We start from the raw sequence: 21,054 nt of genomic DNA on the forward strand, positions 1-21,054 counted from the left end.
TACTTTCTGACCTTCAAATAAGGTCCACAAATCATTTTTATTCACTCATTTCCTCTCAATTTCTATCATTTAGGACAATTTTTCAAAGCTACAAGTCTATTCATCAGTTCAAGTTAGATGTAGTGAAACAGAAAACCTATCTCAGGGTGAGGGAATAAAAACCAGAGTGCAGTAAACGAATTTGATAATTAGGTGTTGATAGTATTGTGTACATATATATATATATATGTACTATTACCATATATATATTTATGTATGTACACAATGTAATGGTACATATTTATGTACCATTACTTCTATATCTTCAGATGAAGACGGATTGTTTCCGTCGAAATATCAAGAAATAACGTGTGAGTGTTCTTTTTTTGTGTTTTCTGTAAACATTATATATTCAATGAAATTCCAAATTATAATTTCTAAATAGCAAAATATGTAATTTTTATCAAGAATGGGTTTGATGGGGAAATTTGGTGGCCTGGTGTTTTCTCCCCTGCCACTGTAGTTTTGTCAATAAATTCTCAAATCCAGGAACACACAATGCTTCTACTTATTCGTCAAGAAGCATTAGGATTTGGAACAAGGACTCTGGATGCTATATCAACAATGGATGTCAATTACTTAACATGCAGTTCTTTGCTTCTTTTCAGCAATAAAATTGTTAAGCCAACTGCTTTTACATTTCTAAAATAAGCAAATGCTTAAATTTGTTTTTTTCTCTCTCACTTCATCCAGAAAATCTGTTGCAAAAACCTTTACTTGGAGTACATTGTTTTACAGATGTGAAAGTTGGACATTGGGAAAGATGGAGAAGTCTTGGTTGGAAACAATGGAAATTTGGATTTGGAGAGGGATAACAAGAACAAGATAGAAAGACAAGAAAAGCAATGTAGAAGTACCGAGAGGAAAGGAATTTGAAGAAAGAGATGGAGAAAAGGAAAATTAAATTTGTTGGCCATGTTCTGTGGCATAACAGCCTCCTGGAAAAAATAGCAAAGGGAAAAGTATAAGAAGTTGGAGATAACAGAAATGGAAAGACACATACAACTGCCAGGATAAGGCTATGCCCCTAAATGAGAATATTTTTCATTTCATGAACAGAGTTACAATTTAAAATCATGTTGGTCCAAGCCATATTAAAACCAAAAGGTCAATTGCACATTAATAGATTAATTTGCAACCAAGTCGGAAGTTCATAAATAAACAGATGGGAATAAAATAAAATGCCGCCAAACAGTTAATAGGTAGCCATTCACTCTTTATGTTCCATGATCAAACTTACAAATAAGAACAATAATAATAGTCTCACTGACTGGGAGCTGACTCACTCGTCTAATTAATGAATTTTCAAAAATCATCTCGTTTAAAGTACATTCAATATTTCACTCTCCCAATAACACACTGCTATCATTTATGCCACTTATGTTTTTTTTGCGGTAAATTTTATTTTGTTCACACACATTGATTGAAATTGGGCACTTCTTTTCTGCCATCTTTCAGCATGCAAAAGAGCCAAATAATATATTTTATCTGAATAACAAATTGTCTTGCAAGAGAGAAAAGAATGTTGCTTTCACTTTCCAAAAATTCATTACCCTTTTCAATGACCCATTAATTAAACTATGCATATCCATTACAGCCCCCTCCCCAAGCAGTCTTTTTTGCTCAGTCAAGTTTTGATTATTAATCTCAATTAAGATTTCTAGTTTGTAGGACCAACCACAATGTGTTTGACAAATTTTTAAATACCTTACATTGCCATTTTTACATTTGACATTCACTTGAGCTTGCATCTTACTTGTAATAAGATTCAAGCTACGATATTAAAAAAATTATGAGAGCATTCTGATTACATTACTTCACATTTTTCATGGAGAAAGAGGTTCCATTGCCATTAGCTGAAAACAATTTTGGAAGCCTATGCAGCAACCTGATCACCAAAACACTAGGACAATCACTTCTGAATGAGACTTTAATGATTTCTGAATTTTTTCTTTCTTATCATTTTTAACTATTGCCACATAGAACTGTTTGAAAAATAGAGAAAACATTTAAATGCTCTTGAAACATGTGGGTCACAACAAAAAATTTAAGATTCTGGACATCAAAAATCAACCGATGAGCACCAATATAATGGCAAAGCCAACACTTTGATTTCACATCACACGGGTGCATTTCAGTTAACTGGATTGTGTGAGGTTCAACTGGCAGGAAAGTATTGATGCTTTTAGAGACATAGAGCTGAGATAGAGAAGGGATCAGTCAGTTTAATCACCCAATAAAGATTTGATAGAACAACAACAGGAATTTCTCTGAAATAGGGCATCTTAAACTTACTCCAACTTCCTCAAGTTCAGGAACAATTCCACCCATGAATAGCTATTCCAGTGCTGATAAAATACAGTCATAACAATGTAAGCAATGTTATAAACATGAATTGCAATGCAATAGATTAATACACTTCATGTGATCCAAGCCTAAACCACAAGGGAAAGTTTTCATTTCTCATTCCCCTGTTGTCCACATGTGCTAAACATTTGCCAAATAAATTCTTTCAGATAGCTTATAACATGGTAAAATTACAGCCTGACCTACACTGCATGACATAATTCTCAAGAAATAAATTACCATGATGATTATTATGAAAACTCAGCTAAAATATTGTAAATTTTCAGTAACAAAAATTATAAATTAAATTTTCAATACAAGCATACTCACTGCCCATAAAGAAATCAACAATATTTAAAATATTTCAAATATATAGATGTCAAACATTTCAAAATGTATTTTTGCATAGCATTTTATAAGATGCTGATGCATATAAAAGAAGACATTTCTATAAGGAATTTCATAGCTGCTCTCCAGTTAACTTCATTAGAATAAATAATGTCATGTGCCTAATTAAAAAGAAATAAAAAAAACGTCATTTAAAGGTCATTAAAAAATACCTTATAAACACACGCCACAATATGAACAACACACACACATACTTTTTGACTCTTGATCATGGCACCACACAGGGGTTAAAAAAGGTAAATAACCATCCGCTGGATCCCAAACATAGAAAAGAAACAAGATGTAGCCACTCCAAAAAGTTCAGTTCCTATCGTCACAGACAAAATTAAATCCAAAGATGAATCAAGGAGGGCACCACTGTTGTTTGGATACTAGGGGAGTTCACAATTACCCTCATGGCTTATCCAGTCTTTCAGGACAATATACACTTTCAAACACACACACACACACAAAACCAATTTACATTTACCACTCTCTCAACAATTTTCCCTTCCCAACACAAAACCCCATGGATTACATGGGCGAAGAATGCAAGAAGTTGGCTAAGCTTGATTTAGTTACATGATTCTCCTTTCCTTGCACAATACTTGGCATGTATTGATCAAGAAAATCTATATTGCACAAGAGCGAGGGTAGCATCGGCAAAAGTATGCAATATGTTTATCTCTCGCAAGTACAATTTATAGCCTCCAGGGCTTTATATTTCTAAGATCTGACTCCAGCTTGGGGAGAGCGTTGACACTACACTCATTGCCACAGTCCTGCATAGTTGCCATAGAGATTTGCCTGCAGGGGTCCTCCGGCCGTGAACAACCTTGTACCAGATGAGTCATAGCAGTGGGTATAGATGGCAGGTGTGTACTTCAAGTTTTGCATCACATCTAGGAATTCATCATCTGGAAACTAGAGGTGCAAAGAAATTATGGCAGAAAGAAAATTTGCAATAAACCTCATTGAATGACTTGAGAACTTTAAAACAAGATATATATATATATATACATGTATATATATGTATATATATAAATACATATATATATATACATATATATATATATATATATATATATGTATAAATACATATACATATATATATGTATAAATACATATACATATATATATGTATATATATATACAGAAACATATATAAGGAAAAGGGATAGGAACACGTATAAAGGACGAACACAAGACGAGGTGGGGAAGGCGGAATCGAACAGATCACAAGAGTAAAAATATTTCCTCAACCGGGAAATATTTTTACTCTTGTGATCCGTTCGATTCCGCCTTCCCCACCTCGTCTTGTGTTCGTCCTTTATACGTGTTCCTATCCCTTTTCCTTATATATGTTTCTGTATATATGAGTATTTATTCGCCGTTTGGCGGGATTTCGTGTTTGAACGTATATGTATATATATATATGTATATATATATATGTATATATATATATGTATATATATATATATATATATATATATATATATATGTATATATATATATGTATATATATATATATATATATATATATATATATATATATATATATATATATATATATATATATCTATGACTCCATACGTGAGCACAAATGTAAAACGAGAATAATTAATCAACCCAAGACTTACTTTAAACTCAATAGAAACCTCATTTCTATTCTCCCGTCCCACAAAGATAGTGGTAAAGAAAAGACTAGCCAGTAAATTGGAGAATGAATATGATGTACAAATAATGCAATTTAAAAAGGAATCTCATAATTAAAACACAGGCAACTCTGAAAATAAACCCAGGGCAGTGTGGACATTTGTTAAACTTGGCAGCCATAACCAAAAGCGCTCTACTGATCTATCTCCTCCTCCAAATGTATGACATAGATGCAGGTAAACAAATAAATCGCAAAAATTACATTAATATACGCAAACTGGATGCATAGACATCAAAACACTCATGCTAATACACAAGATTAACAGGATATTTGAAAAATAGTACTTTGGAATTATGATAAATTAAAAGCCCCAGCTAAATTTATATGCTTCACATCACCATCATGATGGCTCAGGGCCAAAGAATGAGGATTGGTTAAATAGAGTAAATTTGCCTAGAAATTTGAATATATCAAAATGAACATAAAACATTTCCACAAAGTAAAATCTACTATCGTACCATTTCTGACATGCATTTTTAAATGTAATAACATTTCAGTTAATATAAGAGGATTGCCCCACATTTAAGAGCTGCATAGTAATAAAATAGTATTTTGTACAACACATTCACAACTGAGCAGAAAGAAAAATCAGTGAGAACCCTGTGAGGGAGGTTTTGAAGGAGAGAGAGAATGTACAAAGCGGAATGTCAATTACCACCCATCCCTTGGATGCTTTCATCACGACTGTCCGACTGGAATTGATGCTGGACTCCATGTACTTCCCGGCCCGCAGGTCAAAGAACATGAGGACACCTAGCCCAGTTCCTACCGTGAGGACATTCCTCTGGAAACTTGCTGACCGAATGCCTGAAGAGGAAACACTTCATGAGATTGACATTCAACTGGAGATTAATAGGCTAACATTTGCAGACTCCCACAGGCTTAGCCAATCAAAATGAGAACATGGAAGGATATTAAAAAAAAAGTACCTAAATACTTTAAATTATCAATATTTCTCACAATACCCTCGTGAAAATCCAATATGTAACTTATTTTAGGTGGCCCAAATATACAGGGAATGCTTCAACATCAAACCTTCAAAAATACCTTCTTTCCAAAATATGATGATTTTTGGGGGAGTCAGCTTACATCTGGGGTCAGTTATTATCCAGACCGATACGGTTCTTTTATCTTTATCTAAAACTGTTTCAATGAATTGTTAATAAGATACAAAAACACTAGCAATTGTTACTGAGCCACTTGATTGACCACCACCATCCAAAGTGATAAGGTATCAGAACATGCTGTCATATTATGCAACAAGGAAGGATACATAGGCATTAATAAATAGAGGTGCAACCTACCAACCAGAGGTATGCTTTGTATGGTCCCTTATACAACAAATAAGGTACATCAAGATGATTTTGACATACTAAGTAAAAGCCAAGGTGCTATTCATTGTGACTGATATGTAAATTAAATCAATAACAGTGATATCCACAGATTTTGCCTTTAGTAGCCAATCAATACCCCAAGTAGTTCAGAAGGATTTCAAGGCATGCATGCATTTGGGAGGGGGGCATTCTCTTGGGTTTCACTGCACTCACTATTTGTGCTGAAAACGGTTTTGCTAGTTCCGTGAAACTTGACACTCAAAAGTCTATAAATTTGATGCATAATTTTAGTATGTGTTGTCAGTTGGCAATTCACTGAAACATGCCAAATTAGTGCAGTAAATTCAGTAACACACTCCAGTTAGCAGCCCATATGGTTTATCTATCATATCTATACCCTCTAGGTTTCATTGGTGGTTTACAAATGTTTGCAAGTGTCCATTTAACTACACACAAAAGCATTTTGAGACCAATCCAATGAAATTTCCAACAATTTTATCCACATGCCATCCATTGATTTTTAAGTGGTTTAAGCCTCGATTGATTGACACAAATACTGAAAAAAGCATCACTGTGACTGCACCCAGAGTGTTGGGTGGGAATCATTTCGTTAAATATGAATTCACAAAACCAGCACTGTCAATGTGGTTGGGGGGGAAGCTATTTTTGAGTCTATAAAGAGAGATCATAAACTGGACATTACCACAGCCACTGTATCGAGTGGATATTTTCTTCACAGCTTGCAATGTTCGTGCATCCAACAGCAACGTGTACGACCTGCATCCCACAGCATACATACCTCCCTCTTGAATTGCAAGGCATACATTTTCTTGAGATGACGGTAGTTTCCTTGAAAGTTTCTGAAAAGAGATTTCACAATTCATGTGAAAAGATTAAACAAAACCAGTTCAATAAATGAAACAGTTTCTGGCTTCACTTGGTGGAAATTCTTCATATTGAAATTAAATTTAAAATACTTTGCCTTTCCACATAAAATAACTTTTATTACGATCTAGGTTTCGTTATGGTATAACATCATCATCAGGTGACCCCATGATGTTATACCATAACGAAACCTAGGTCATAATAAAAGTTTTTTCACGTGGAAAGGCGAAGTATTTTAAATTTAATTCCAAAACCAGTTCATTTACTTTAAATGTTACTTCTCTGTATGTCTTTGAATGGAGGATATATAGTCAGTACAGTAGACTTCCTATGAGGTCTTGCTTTCACTGCCTGACACGTAAATGTCTCTCTAACTCCACATGATCAATCATGCAAATATACGAGTACTAGTGGTAGGTATGTTTAGTTCTCTTTTTCTTGCTTCTTGGAGTTGGAAGCAAACAAACAATTCCAGAACTAACACTTCTACCATGCGTGCTTCCACTCACTAAAAACCTCACATGATATTATTATATTGAATGCAGAGAAGCCCATGACTCCGTGAAATGCTTTCCAATGAAGTATTCCAGCCATGTTGCCCTTCAAACATCCACTGCTGCTTACAGGACACTCCAACAGAAACGTATGGCACCAAACTACGCAATAATTGGGAATTAGTGATGGTGACCCCTGGAAAATGATCCACAAAAGCCAATGGCACTCACATGGTCTTGTCTACCCTGCGTGTGATTGAGATGCACATCCCTAAAATGGGATGTTTGTCCTTGAACATTTCATGTTGTGCAGAATTCATGCATTAAAACAACTCCTTGATTGCATGAAAATAATCAAGTGCTGGAGAAGGTGGCCAGCAAAAAACGAAGAGTAAAAACAGGTTGCACTCACATATGACATACTTCATCTAATTTGTCCTCTGGCTAACTGATTTTTTCATCACAACATGTGAGGGTACGTATTACCTTACATACGCATTTTATAGAAACTAAGAGTTAGTTTATAAGTTGACAAGTTCCAAGTCCAAACTCAATAAACCCTATACCATTTAGTCAATAGTCCAATCTATTTCTAGCAGTATGGGCAACCCATAAATTATCATATTTATGGCATGAGTGATAACTGCTCGTCTTCTCTGAAGTTCAACATGTATCTATAAGGTTTATCAAGCTTAATTAAATGTTTTGATAAAGGCAAGGAATAATAACACTACAATTAATTTTGTCAAAGCTATATAAAAGACTTTTTACCAAGTGAACAAAAGCTATATAAAAGCTGTTCAGTGTACTCTAAAAAATGCTTTACACCTACATGGGTATGTAACTTCATAACTTTGAACTACATCTTATAAATTGATGAAATTTGTTGGGATTCATTACGTAAAACTTGTTAATTTCTATTTACGAAAAGAGAAAGAATGTTCAGAAAAAACTGACAAGATATATAAGACACCCCCAAAATATTTGTGCATGCGATACCTTGGAACAAGTTGGTATGAATCTCAGAAATATCACTACTTTTCATCTATTTACTTGGCTTTGCAAGGCAACAGGGCAACAGAAATGTGAAACATACATTCCACCTTAACTGTTTAATAGCCGAGCTGGTGCAATCTGGTGGGTATGATGTGGACTAGAGCCCCCTTAGCCCACTAGCGGCGGTGCTAGTTGCCTGAGACCCAATGGGCCAGCCAGCCTGTCCGCCTGGAGCCAGTTTGTGCTTGGCGGATCGTCTAGCTGTGCGTTAGGTGCCAGTTACGTTAGTTTCTGTTAGTCCTTGTTTTTACTATTCGTCAAAAATGGAAATTGATGAAATTACTGAGCAACGAATCTTCATCAAGGTTTTTTGGGGAAATGCGGTAAAAGTTATCAAGAAATTACTGACATGTCGACAGCTGTTTACGGTGATAATGCTTGCTCTGAAGAAAACATCCGTTTTCAAGTGGGTTAAGTGTTTTAACCACTCATCTGGGTACGCCGTATACATACGTCATGAGGAGATTATCCCTTGGTGGGTATGCGGAGGTGGCTATGCATGGAATTTTTTGATTCATACGGGAAAGGACACAATGTATTCCGGCAAATATAAAGAAGAGATTATCACCGCCAGGATCGTCCTTGATTCAGCGGATAATTGGTTGGGTAAGGGGCATATTATATATTTAGACATTTGGTACACCAGCCCTAGATTAGTGGACTAGTTATCGGAGAGTAGAACGGATGTGGTTGGGACGATGGTGTCAAATAGGAAGGAGTTCCCTCAATCTGTAAAAGCTGCCAAATTGAAGAAAGGAGAAATGGTGGTGACATTTCGAGGGAAATGGATGGTGATGAAATGGAAGGACAAAAGAGATGTGATAATGGTGAGCCCATTTCATGGGACTGAAATGCACGAAACGAAGAAATTGGGGAAAAAAGAGGTGAAACCAATTGTGGTACAAGACTAAGAAAGAATATGGGTGGGGTTGATAAAAGTGATGGACTCATGAACATATACAAAATTGTGACAAATCGACCAAAATAATTCTATCAAAAAATATTTAGGCACTTGATGGACATGGCAAAGTTGAATGCTTATGCGATTTATAAAAAGAATAAGGGAAAATTGAATCGAAAGGAATTTCTGATCTCCCTTGATGAAATACTGATAGCGAAGTATGGAAAAGATACCCAAGTAGTCCAAGGAAGGCATCTAAATCCCCTAAGCCATCTCGCCTTACTGAAAGACTGATTTCCTGATACTGTCCCCCCAACAACCAAAAAGTACCCCGGGAAAAGATGTGTGCTACAAAGCAGGGAAAGGGAATGAAACAAAATATTGGTGTCCTGATTGTTGTGTTGGTTTGTGACCTGCCTCCATGTTTCAGAGTACACCCTGCCCAAAATGATTTCTAAAAATAGATATTCATTGAATTTTAAAATAAATCGTTTTTTTGTGAGTAAAACTAATTGATGTACAGCAAATTTAAAATAATGGCATTGATTTCGCATAAAATTGTTTCAGAATTTCATTTCTCTGCATGTTTGCTTCAAACAATTTCATTTTGTCCTGTAGTCTTTATTTTTTTGATGGTTATATAAAGAGTGAAGTTTTTTTTTGTGTAGAAATAAAGTATTGTAATCATTTAAATATATTTTGCAAAAGAAGAGTACAGAATTAAAAAATACAATTGTAATGTGTGGCTGGCTATTCTGCCTCCTTCATTTTACAAAATTTCTAACTTTGTAATTTACATGTTGCCCATTGGTCGAAACACTCTCCTATCACTGATGAAACCATTTATCTCAAATAGCATTCATTCTACGCTAAAGTTTTCATTAATTGTACGAGTAAGTAAATTGTTATCGTTTTTAACTTTGTTAAACAATCATGGTTTATCATGAACATAAAAATTTAAACCAAAAATTTTCATCATTTTTAATGACTACTCAAAATATTGGTTTTTATACTGCAAATAAATATTTAAAAATGTTTATGTTTAATCATCCTACAACAAAAATAGAAATTTGGGCTCGGTGTAAAATTAAATAACCACCACGGGTTGGACATGGAAATATTAAATACCCCGGTGAGTGGTTAAAGATGGCCGACAAGGCACCAGGGACGATTCAAGGCCGGGATGACCTCCTACCGCCTCTGTTGGCGACAACATTGATCGCGTGCGGCCCCTTGTCCTTACCGATCCTCAAAAAACTGTCCAAATGATAGATGATGAACTGAATTTACGAAAATCAACAATGCACACATTTGGGTTCAAAAAAAGTGTGCAAAAATTGTGCCAAAGCTGCACTGATTGCTCGCCAGTTTCTGGCAAAACATTCAATCACCTTGATCCTTGATCATCCTCCTTATTTGCCAGATCTCACCCCCTGAGACTTTTCCCTATTTCCGAAACGCAAAAAGTGATGAGGGGACATCACTCGGAAGATGTGGACACACTAAAGCAAGAAATGATAAAAAAACTAAAAAGACTAACTGCCGAAGACTTCCAAGGGTGCGCTTAAAATAGTGCAAAAGAAGAGGGTGGAATAAGAAGTGCATAGCAACGAATGGAGAGAGTACTTTGAAGAAGGGGACAAAATCGACGTAGACTAAATTTTGCAAAATAAAGTTTTTATGGCCTAAGATCGCGTATTTATGTACACGTACAATGTACATAAATACGCACTGTACATGTTTCTAACCACAATTACAAAGCTATATCATACAGAAATTATCATTTGATGTTTCTATAAATGTCAAATCATCATTTAGGTTTTAAATTTTAACAAATTCCATAAAGTTTGTATGTAAAATTCTGAAACTATTAATATTATAACTATAATAGAAACTATATAATATTATTGAAACTATTATTATTAATTATTATAGTATTAAACTTCTCAGAAAATATACAGTGTAATAACAGGTAATCTACCACTTAAGGTAGGTTTTGGATGGCCACAACTACGAAATAAATATTTTGTTTCTTTCAACAAAACACAACCCAACATCCTACTCTACAAAAAGCTCCCCTTCATCCCTGTGTACTTCCTTCCTCCCTTCATCCCGTTCAATATCCCTATCCTATTCCTGCCCTTTCCTCGTTTGCCTAACATTCTCCCCTATATCACAGTTCTCAACATCCTTTTTCCAATCAATATGCCCTTCATCCATTTTTTTCTGCCTCCTCATGATTTCTCCCAACAAACCCCTCTCTTCGCCCACCATTTCTTGGACGTCTTCATTTGCTTCCCTTTCTGCCCACTTAAACTTCTCCACATCCACATTTCAATAGCCTCCAATCTATGCCTATCACCACCCTGCTTCAATGACCATGTTTCCGTAAAACATGTTTCCATGTGTGCATAACTACGCTTCATATCATAGTTTTAATGGGCCTTTTCACAAGATCCTCACTCAACGTCTCTGTCATCAATTCTCTCCTCCCAGTGAATGCATTTTTGCAGAGTGCAATTCTTGTCCTTTTGTCCCTCCTACCACCAAATTCTCCTCCTCGTGTTCCCATTACTCCCTCGAAAACCCTATTACCTTTGTTTTATTTAAATACATGCACGAGTTCTCATTGAGTGACAATTTCTTTGAAGGTGACTTAGCTTTTGTTCCATTGTAACTTTGATGGCTCTATGGTTACAAATTCACCCCAACTACTGGAACTGGAAGCGAAACTGACTCATCATTGCGAGAAAACAAAGATGCTCTTCTCATAATGACCAACTTCCACTACTCCTCGCCTGAATCTGTTGAATATATGTCTCATCACTCATGAATCTCATTCAGAAAGCAAAGGTCCCCAAACATAATAAATATTATTAAACAATTTGTATCCTTAAAATTAATTGAAGAACGGTTAAATGGAATGTGGGGTGTCAGATTGTCATTTTGTTAGACAAGCTACGAAGTGTGGTGATGTTCAGTATGAGTCCACCCAACACTTATCTCAAACCATAAATGGTACTCTACTAAATAAAAGCATTTTGTACTTTTACTGAATAACTGACCATTCATATATCTAGCCAGGGGGGGCCCCCATGCTGATAGGTTCACAGTAGACTGATAAAGGGAAGTCTACAGTGATGCTAATTATATGAGTATGAAAATGAATATTAATTATACAATGGAAATACATCGTATTTCCGGCCCCGGTGGCGGCGGGGTAACGTCCTCGTCTGCCATTCCAAGGGTCGCGGGTTCGATTCCCGCCTGGGTGAGTTTCCCTCCATCTAGGGCTTGGGTGTTTGTAAATGTGACATTGTTATCGTTGTTAATAGTTCGATGTAAAGGCCTAAATGTGCTGTTTTCGGACTAATACCGAATAAATAAATAAATAAATAAGTATTTGAAATAACAATTTCATGGATATAAAGTAAACTTTACAACTCTTCTGAGAATGAATAACCATCTTCTGAAATGGTCTTCCAAACTAGGAGTGAGGTACAGTATTATGTTATCAGTACATTTGGTGATTGTTTTTTGTTAGTTGTGTTATCCCACATGAAATTTATAGAAGATTCATTTTCAGAGTGTTTGTTGCCTGATTTCAAGGCGTCCATACAAATGCCAGGAAAGATAAGTTGTCAATGGAGTTGAAACTCTGGCTTCCAATTTCTACTGTTGCAAATGTATGAGAAAAATATTGTTCAACATATAGCACATCAATTTCGTCCTACTGGGCAATGAAAATTATTTTTATCTATTTATTCAGATGTGACTTCATGGGTGCTTAATGACTGGAAGGAGAGGATGCAACAACATTTGCTGTCCATACATTTTGGGGCAGTAGTTGTAAATAGCATAAGCAAGCTGTGAAAGTAATGGTGAGCTAGGGTTGATACCCAAACTAATGGCAGAATTGTGAGAGTAAAGGAAATGTCATCTATGCGTGCAAGTGTTTAAAGAATGCTGCTTAAATGCAAATAGTGCTTAAAAAAACTAGAATCTGATTTTCATATGTGCATCACATGGTGTGGTCTCTTACATCCCACTTTGGTTATTTCATGTGCCCACCCGAATGTTTGTTCACCAAATATAGTGACCATCTTTCTACTTGGCAATTCATTGCTATAAACAACAGTATGGCATGGACAATCACCTTCATCTTAATGTTAACGTGAACATTGCATTTCTTAATGTAATCTATAACCTATGAACCAAATAAGCAGGTATACGATGTAACACATGATGTTGATGTTATGATACTGGTATATCTTAACATAACTAAGAGGATTTAAGTATGACTTCTTTTTTACTCTGTCAATGATATGGCATTTTTGTTGAAAAGGAAGCTATTTCCAATAGTATGTAGATTATTGTCATATGGTGTAGAAGACTTATGTATAACTACTCTATTATATTCTCTCTGTTTCAACTATTTTAAAATACTGTTAGAGTTTTATATCATTCCAGTAGGGAACACATTTAAAAAATCAGTCACATTTCTCATGGTGAAAAATAAATAAATTGCTTTAAAATGCTAATATTTCAAACTTCATAGGAGGAAATGAACTAGAAGATTCAGGAACAGGAACGGCTATTTTTCAATCAATGTTCAAGCTTGTTGTGATGCAAATCTTTATAGAAATGAGACATTGTTGCAAGATGGCCTGGGTTGACACATTGACACAGGTTACTTCTGATGATTCAAGATTAAAAGGAAATTTTGAACTAGGTAGATATGAAAATGGTTTGTTTATGGGGGATTCTGGGTATAAGATTGAAGAAGTATTATTGACTCCAATAAGAAACCAAAGGAGACCAGAAGAACATTTATTTAATAGCAAACATGATGAAACAAGAAATGTAGAGGAAATAATACTTGGAATTTGGAATCGATGTCTCCCCATTTTATCTATAGGCATGAGAATTTCTTCAAAGACAGCAATGTCACTTTAAGTTGCTTGTTCAGTCCTTCATAATTTAGCAATTAAAGGAAAGGAAAATGAACCCCAACTGATATTCATGTAGAAGTAGAAAATAATGAAGATAATATTGCAGGAGAGGAATTCAGCCGAGTTGGGCAAGATGGGCTTTTCCATTGTGATGATCATCACTTGGTTTGGGGATCGTTCCCGTACATCCAATAATCATCACCCGCGACAACCTCCGAAAGAAAATCTAGATTGGTTCAAAACTGTTCTTTCAAGTCTCTCCTGAAATCTGGGCTCTTTCTGAATGTTGCTTAAGAGTCACGGCAGCAGCGTTGATGCCATCCTGGTATGTACTATGCTCCCGATAAAATCCACTGGAATGTGCCATGAGATGATTCCAATGCTACAGATGCCTTGAATGGTCGGCCAAAATTGCATTCTGACCACAGTTAGGTGTAATGCTGTTTGATGGCCACCTTCGGGAACATTCATCGTCAGCACCAGAAACTCAGCCAGGTTTGTAAAGCTTCTTAAACCAGACAAACATTTGTGTTTAACCCAGAGCATCGTTTCCACATGCTTCCGTTAACACTGTGCACGTTTCGGCGGTTGTCAAACTCAATTTCACACACAACTTGAGAGAGAAATGCTGTTCCTTCAAATCAACCATTGAAAAATTGCAAAAAAGCAGACATGAAAATGAAAAACTGTTCACCCACAAGAAACATATTCACTCGTAATAAAGCCGCAAGCCATACTGACTTGTGAGCAGAATGCACAACAGTCCAATTGGCAGCATTTGACACCTAGGTCTGTTTATACATGCGATCTAAATTTTGGGAACTTTAGGATAGCACTTCATGTGATATTTTTTGCATTTATCACATGGCATATTATGAAGTCATCTAAACAAATGTTAGATATCATCAGCAGAGAAACACTTGTCTGGTAAGCAGTAAAGAACTGACTCTACACCTTAGAAATAAGTTGTACCGCGGTGGCATGGTTTTCTTTTGCAAAGGCCCCCCAGATGGTAAATATCCTCATACATACCTGCTTGAAGTTGGAGGCACTCCAGATGTGGATGTAACCATTGAGCGAGAGGGCAGCTATCTCCTCAAAGCAGCGGTTGAAGGCCAGCGATCGAACCTTCTGCGCTGCCTTGCACTCCTTGACCGCAACAGCCTTGATGTGCTGGTACGAGGGGATGTGCAGCTTGCTGGCCCCATTTGACGCCTGCTCATCCTCGTCCTGCTCTCCCACCCCCCTCCGAGCGCCAGCCCCATCCGAGCCACAGCCTTTGGCCCAATCGGAGCTCGACTTGCATATGTGGCCCCCGATCCTCTGGCACTCATGGTACGCTCCTTCCTTGCAAGGGTCATCCTCGATCTTCCACAGTGCCAAGTGAGTGTCCCTGGAGCCGGACACGAGGAACTGGTCGTCGAGCCAGCACAGGTCAAACACCCAGTCCCGATGGGCTTCCTAAGGCGAAAGAAGAAAAGCATAGAACTCTCAACATTCCACTTCTCTCTTGCTGAAACCACCATTTACCAACCCATTTAAGGTGGGTTCTTGGCCGAACCCTTGAAACTATTCTACCTTATAAAGTAAGAAATTCACAGAACAGGAAGTTGAACCCAGATCCCTCAATGTTTTCTATTCACAACAACCATGGGTAAATTATTTAATGATGACCTTGTGCCTCTTATTAAAAATTTAAATAAGTACTAACCATTCACATTACTCCCAAAAGGAGCTTGGACAAAAACCAAGTCATGGAGATAAGGATTGACCAGAAACATACAGGAGAGGCAAAAAAAATCAATTGCCTCATTCTGTATTACCCCATGCATCCCCAAAATATGAAAAGACAGAATCCTTGCTTGCCATAGAACAGTGAAATGAATCTCTTCAGTAAAGAAGACTCGTGCAAAATTCATGGCGACAGCCCAAGGACAATGTCACTGTTGATGTGGAAGACAAAAATGAGGTAAGGCAATGTGTATTTTGCGAATGGAGGTTGCACAAATTGTCAAGCAACTGAATGACTTATACAAGGAAGTTAATTTCCTTTAACAGCACGGAAGAGATTAATCCAACCTTTCCACAAGACAGACCAATAACAAGTCTCACTGTGAGAAAGCACCAAAACTGACAAACAACAGCACTTCACACACAGGTGCTAATATTCTATAAACCCAAGAAAACCACTGAGATATTAGTTCAAGCAGAAGACATTTTCTGAAACGGATGTGAAAATGTTGCCATTAAGGCAAAGTATGTGTGGAAAAAAAACTAAAAGCACTTCATCCAGCCATGGCCACTATGAGAACTGACCTACTAGACTGCGCGTCCTGCCCCACAGCAGAGAGAGCTTCATAGTTGTCATCACAAAAAATCCTAGCAAAGCAGAACTGACAGCAGAAGCACAGAAGAAAACACAGAAGAGGACCAAACCAGTTAGAATAGGAGCTCGGTATGTTAGTGCCAAGTAGAAGACAAGGAAATAAGAAATTATAAAGCATGAAATGGCACTACGAAATATAGATACATATTTTAAAGATATGTGAGGTGAGATGGTACGGTAGCGGGAATTCTGAAGTGATAGTAATGGAGTAATATGCAGCGGAGGGGAGAGAGCCAGCGAGGAGTGGGAATAACATAAACAAAACGGTAGGAAGAAACATTGATAACATAGAGCAAGCAATGGATAGATTATTACCATTAAAAGTAAAAGTGGAACTGACGAACTTGGTCTCAGGTATACATGCCACCAATCATCCATAGGGAGGGAGTTGAAAGGGCGTTTGATCAGTTCAGAGGACATAATTGTGGGTGTTCCCGGGAAGAAAAACTGATAGTTTGGTGATTGGAATGCAATGGTGGGCAAAGGAAGAAAAGAGAGTGAGGTAGGGCACCATGATTTAGGAAGGATGGGGCAAAATGAATAGATTTCTGGAGGAGACAGGGATTAATCATAATGAACAATTGGTTTAAAAACCACAATAGACATTGGTTTATGAGAAAATGCCTGAGTATGTGGAGTTTATATCAGTTTTATTATCATATCATACTTGGGCACGGATTTAGGGAACAAATTAATCTGCAGCTCTCTGGGAGTGAATTCAGGACATAATTTAGCCCTAATGATGGATTAAATCAGATTCAAGAGACTAAAAGAGGGAAGACAGACAGGGAAATGTTAAGTAGAAGCATTAACTGGGACCAAAAGACAGGAGTTAAAGGTGTTAGTAGAAAAAATTATGAGTGAAGACAGGTATGATAAAAGAAAAATTGAAACATATATATAAAAGGATAAGATCTGAAACCAAAAATACAGAAACCGTCAATAAGAAACGCACAAGGAAATCACAGATCACTAATGGGCGATTAGGGAGATAGATTAGAGAAGGAAATGGAAAATTGTTAAAACAGTATTACAAGTCCAAAAACATGAAATTTAAAACTGAGGGGGGAAACTGATACTACCAAAGAAGTATGGCGAAAGATGCAAAGCGAGGATATGGAGAGTTTACAAAGGAAGGGAGAAATGGCTATGGTGTATAGGGAGGCAAAAGCATTTTCAGGAAATATGATGGGAAAATCCATGCATATATATTACTCATACATTATCCATGCACTATTAGAGAACAGGAAAATTAATAATCAAGCTCTGAAAGATTGAAGAAGATATGGAGAGATTGCAATGAGGATCTTACATGATAAAAATACACAGCCAGCAAGCTTGGCCATAGAAAGAGGGATAGCTTAGATTCGGGCATATCTGCTTGAGAGTTGTAAATCAATTAAGGCAGTGGGTACAGACAACGTCCCCACTTCACTATTTAAAGGAAAATGTGGAAGGATTTTTATGGGATAATTTGTAGTATTTATGAGGAAGGAATTAGGCTTGAAGATTCTGATAGATCACAGTTAGTTCCAATCTCAAAATATAGAAAGGCAGCTATGAGGAGTGTAAAACAATGTTAGTTTGATTTTGCAAGAAGTTAATGTGATATTTACTTATCACCATAGAGGATAGAGAGGATGGTAAATGATTTCTTAGGGGATAATCAGTTTGGGTTTGGGAAGGGCAGAAGTACAGGTGATGCCATAGCAGTAATGACATCAGTAATCGAAATTCAAGTGAGAAAGTATAGGTGGATGCAGAGCATTTTAATTAGGAATGGAATGCTGCGATTGATGGGAGAACGTTGGGCAGGCAGGAGAGGAGGAGGAAAAGGAGGCATGTGGGATAGAATGGACAGAGGTATTAAGTAAGTGGAATTAAAAACCGGTTTCTTGTAATGTGAGAAAATGGTTTTTTCTAGCCAGATGAAGCTAAATGACGATCAATCCGGGGCTATCTAAACCGTACTTCAACAGTTAACTACCAATGATGACATCTAAATTAAAGGAGTTAGTGATTTTCCACAGACTTCATTTTACGGTACAACGCGTTTCACAGCCTTGCGGCATCATCAGGCTGTACCTGATAATGCCACAAGCCGGTGAAACATGTTGTACCGTAAAATAAAGTAAGTGCAAAATTACAAACTCCTTTAACATGGACATCATACAATTCCACTAAGTGAAGCGTGAAAGCGTAAAGTATACCAATGATGATGCTGAGAACTTTCCCAGAAACTATCAAGCGACACAGGCAAGAAGGGCCTACCTATTACTGCCCTAATTCATGAATTTCACATGCCATAGGGCTTGCTTATGCGTGAGACCTACTCCCTCCCCCACGAAAAAGATCTTCACTTTGATTACTGCGGTGAAATTCACTTAAAAGCATTACTTTTTGTTAAAACTTCAGTAAACATTGAGTTACCCAAAAAGATACCTCTGCATGATTGATTCAGGTGCAGTCTGAGGTGCATCTTTATATAAGTGGAAGAATGAGTAAATGTCAAGGAGTGTAGTAAACTCACCTCTCCTATGCAAACAGGATCCAGAGTTGGGAGCCTATATACAGCTACTTCACAAGAATTCCGTGCTCCAGTGGCCAGCAATGTCCTTGAGGGATTGATCTGCACCGAATGGATACCACACTGTTGCTCTGGTGGTCCACAACCAAGCCTCCCTTGTAGAGATGGAATTCGATCCAGCCTCTGCGTCGCCACATCATACACCATTAGCTGCGAGTGCAAGGCAGAAAGTGAAACATTTGGTTCGAAAATATGACAAACATGGGCCATGAAACAACACAATAAGACTGCCATGATCGTATTTTGATCAATAACTACTCAAAGGTGTCTGACGAGGAAATGGCACCTCCCTGTCGATCACATTACATATTTAGATGCAGAAAAAACAGCGGGAAATAATAACGGGAATAGGTTTCGCAGAAAGAAAACTTGTGGAATGGGCTTAATGAAGGTGAAGAGTGTACAGAATTGTCTATTTATCAAAGAACTATTCACCTTCATTTTTATCTCGTCCCATTTAAAATACTCTCATACTAATAAAGAGTATCCTTCAGAAATCTTTACCATTTGAAAACACTAGAAAAACAATGTAAAACATAAGACGATGAGTAAAGATACATTAACAATGAGTGAACAAGGGTCACTTGCAACCCTTCCGCGACTAAGAACGTGTATTTCTTATTACTGTCATACGATGGTAGCAAGTAAAACTAGCCAAAAGATGCATGAAAGTGTACAATAACATGTTAGCAAAACAATCGTTTATCCACCAGGCAGACATCTCACGTCAACCTCCCATGATCTTGAACAGTAAGGTTTGAAATTACTGCATTTCAACAAAATATGAATGGCAGACTTCCTATCCTAATAATGATAAACTGGGATCAGGGGGAGCAAAGTCAAAGTGCACATTGAAAAATATAAACCATGCATCGCAGGATATTCATATAAACATAATAATAAACTAGTACGATTTATTATTGAATGAAAGATCACCATATATACCTTATTACATTTGGTTCCAAAAACAACTTGTCGGTCACTAAGCCACTGGGAGCAAAATACTTTGTTCATGCTTCGCAATGAAACAGTATGCTCTTTGAACATTTCGTGTGTTAACATATGCCTCGTTCCATACTCAGAACTAACAGACATTGGTTCCAATCTCTGATTACCCATCTCCCGGCTGCGTATATAATCCACAAAACTAAAAGAGGTATTAAGAACATGAGTGCTCTCCAATTCATCATCATCACTATCTTCATAACACATGAAGTCATCCGGTTTATCAGATTTCCGAGCTCTATCAAGACGTAAAGCTCGAACACGATTTCTTCTTTCTTCCAAACGGGAACTTTCAGCACACGAGGGGCGATTGCCATAAATTGGAAGTCTCTGAATTTGCGCCATTGTGGACCTGAATGAAAAGATACGTTATTCAGGAGCAGATTGTGATAATTTTCCAATTCCTTATAAATAATGAACATGCACGGCCATCATCTGGTCAACCAAAATCTTTAAGGATTAAGAAAAACAGAAAAAATGAGAATGCACAAACAAATAAAACTTTGCAAGTCCACTTACCACTTCCACCGCTTCAAAATTTCTTTATTTTTCCAAACGAGGAGAAAATATTTAAAATCGTTCTTCTCAATCCAAGTACTTAAACATCCTACAACTAATTCTCATATACATTGGATTGTTAAAATATGACGCTTGTATTCTCTCAAGCATTGCTGTTCACTTCTGAGATTTAAATGTTGGTATACATAGAATAAACCTTCTTACTGATATGTCAACAACCCATTATTGTCAATAACTGAAGCAAATAAGTTAAAAAAATATTACCAAGAAGAAGGAAATTTCGAAAGCTTCCGAGAAGTAAAAATTATAGATCACAGCAACTGATGCAGCGAACCCCGAAAATTCCAGTTTTGCTCGTAATACCAAGATAACCGAGACTGAACGATACGCATAGCTCCATAGCTTACATGCGCACCGCCACCATGACAGTTACCATAAACAATTGG

General features: G+C 36.9%; 1 protein-coding gene across 1 annotated transcript; it reads right to left on the bottom strand.

Moving 5' to 3' along the window:
• Window positions 1–1,246: 1,246 nt before the first annotated feature.
• On the bottom strand, window positions 1,247–20,962 carry DCAF12 (DDB1 and CUL4 associated factor 12-like protein). Its single transcript, XM_071593907.1, has 7 exons — window positions 20,609–20,962; window positions 20,030–20,441; window positions 19,028–19,234; window positions 15,144–15,572; window positions 6,527–6,683; window positions 5,145–5,296; window positions 1,247–3,696 (listed from the first exon to the last, which is right to left on the bottom strand). Exons 2-7 carry the CDS (start codon window positions 20,432–20,434, stop codon window positions 3,541–3,543), a joined length of 1,506 nt encoding a protein of 501 aa, XP_071450008.1. The 5' UTR covers window positions 20,435–20,441; window positions 20,609–20,962; the 3' UTR covers window positions 1,247–3,540.
• Between the last annotated feature and the right edge of the window lie 92 nt (window positions 20,963–21,054).

Source organism: Hetaerina americana, unplaced genomic scaffold (genome assembly GCF_022747635.1).
Source record: "Hetaerina americana unplaced genomic scaffold, ioHetAmer1.1.p SCAF_6, whole genome shotgun sequence".
In the NCBI taxonomy this organism is placed as follows: domain Eukaryota; kingdom Metazoa; phylum Arthropoda; class Insecta; order Odonata; family Calopterygidae; genus Hetaerina; species Hetaerina americana.

Bases quoted from the DNA above. Each gene is read 5' to 3' on its own strand.
- DCAF12 (XM_071593907.1), bottom strand. From the start codon at position 20,434: ATGGCGCAAATTCAGAGACTTCCAATTTATGGCAATCGCCCCTCGTGT. The intron at 6,684-15,143 runs GTATGTATGAGG...ATCTCTTTTCAG, and splicing joins GTGCCTCCAACTTCAAGCAG to AAACTTTCAAGGAAACTACC. The intron at 3,697-5,144 runs GTAATTGACATT...TTGCACCTCTAG, and splicing joins AAGCATCCAAGGGATGGGTG to TTTCCAGATGATGAATTCCT.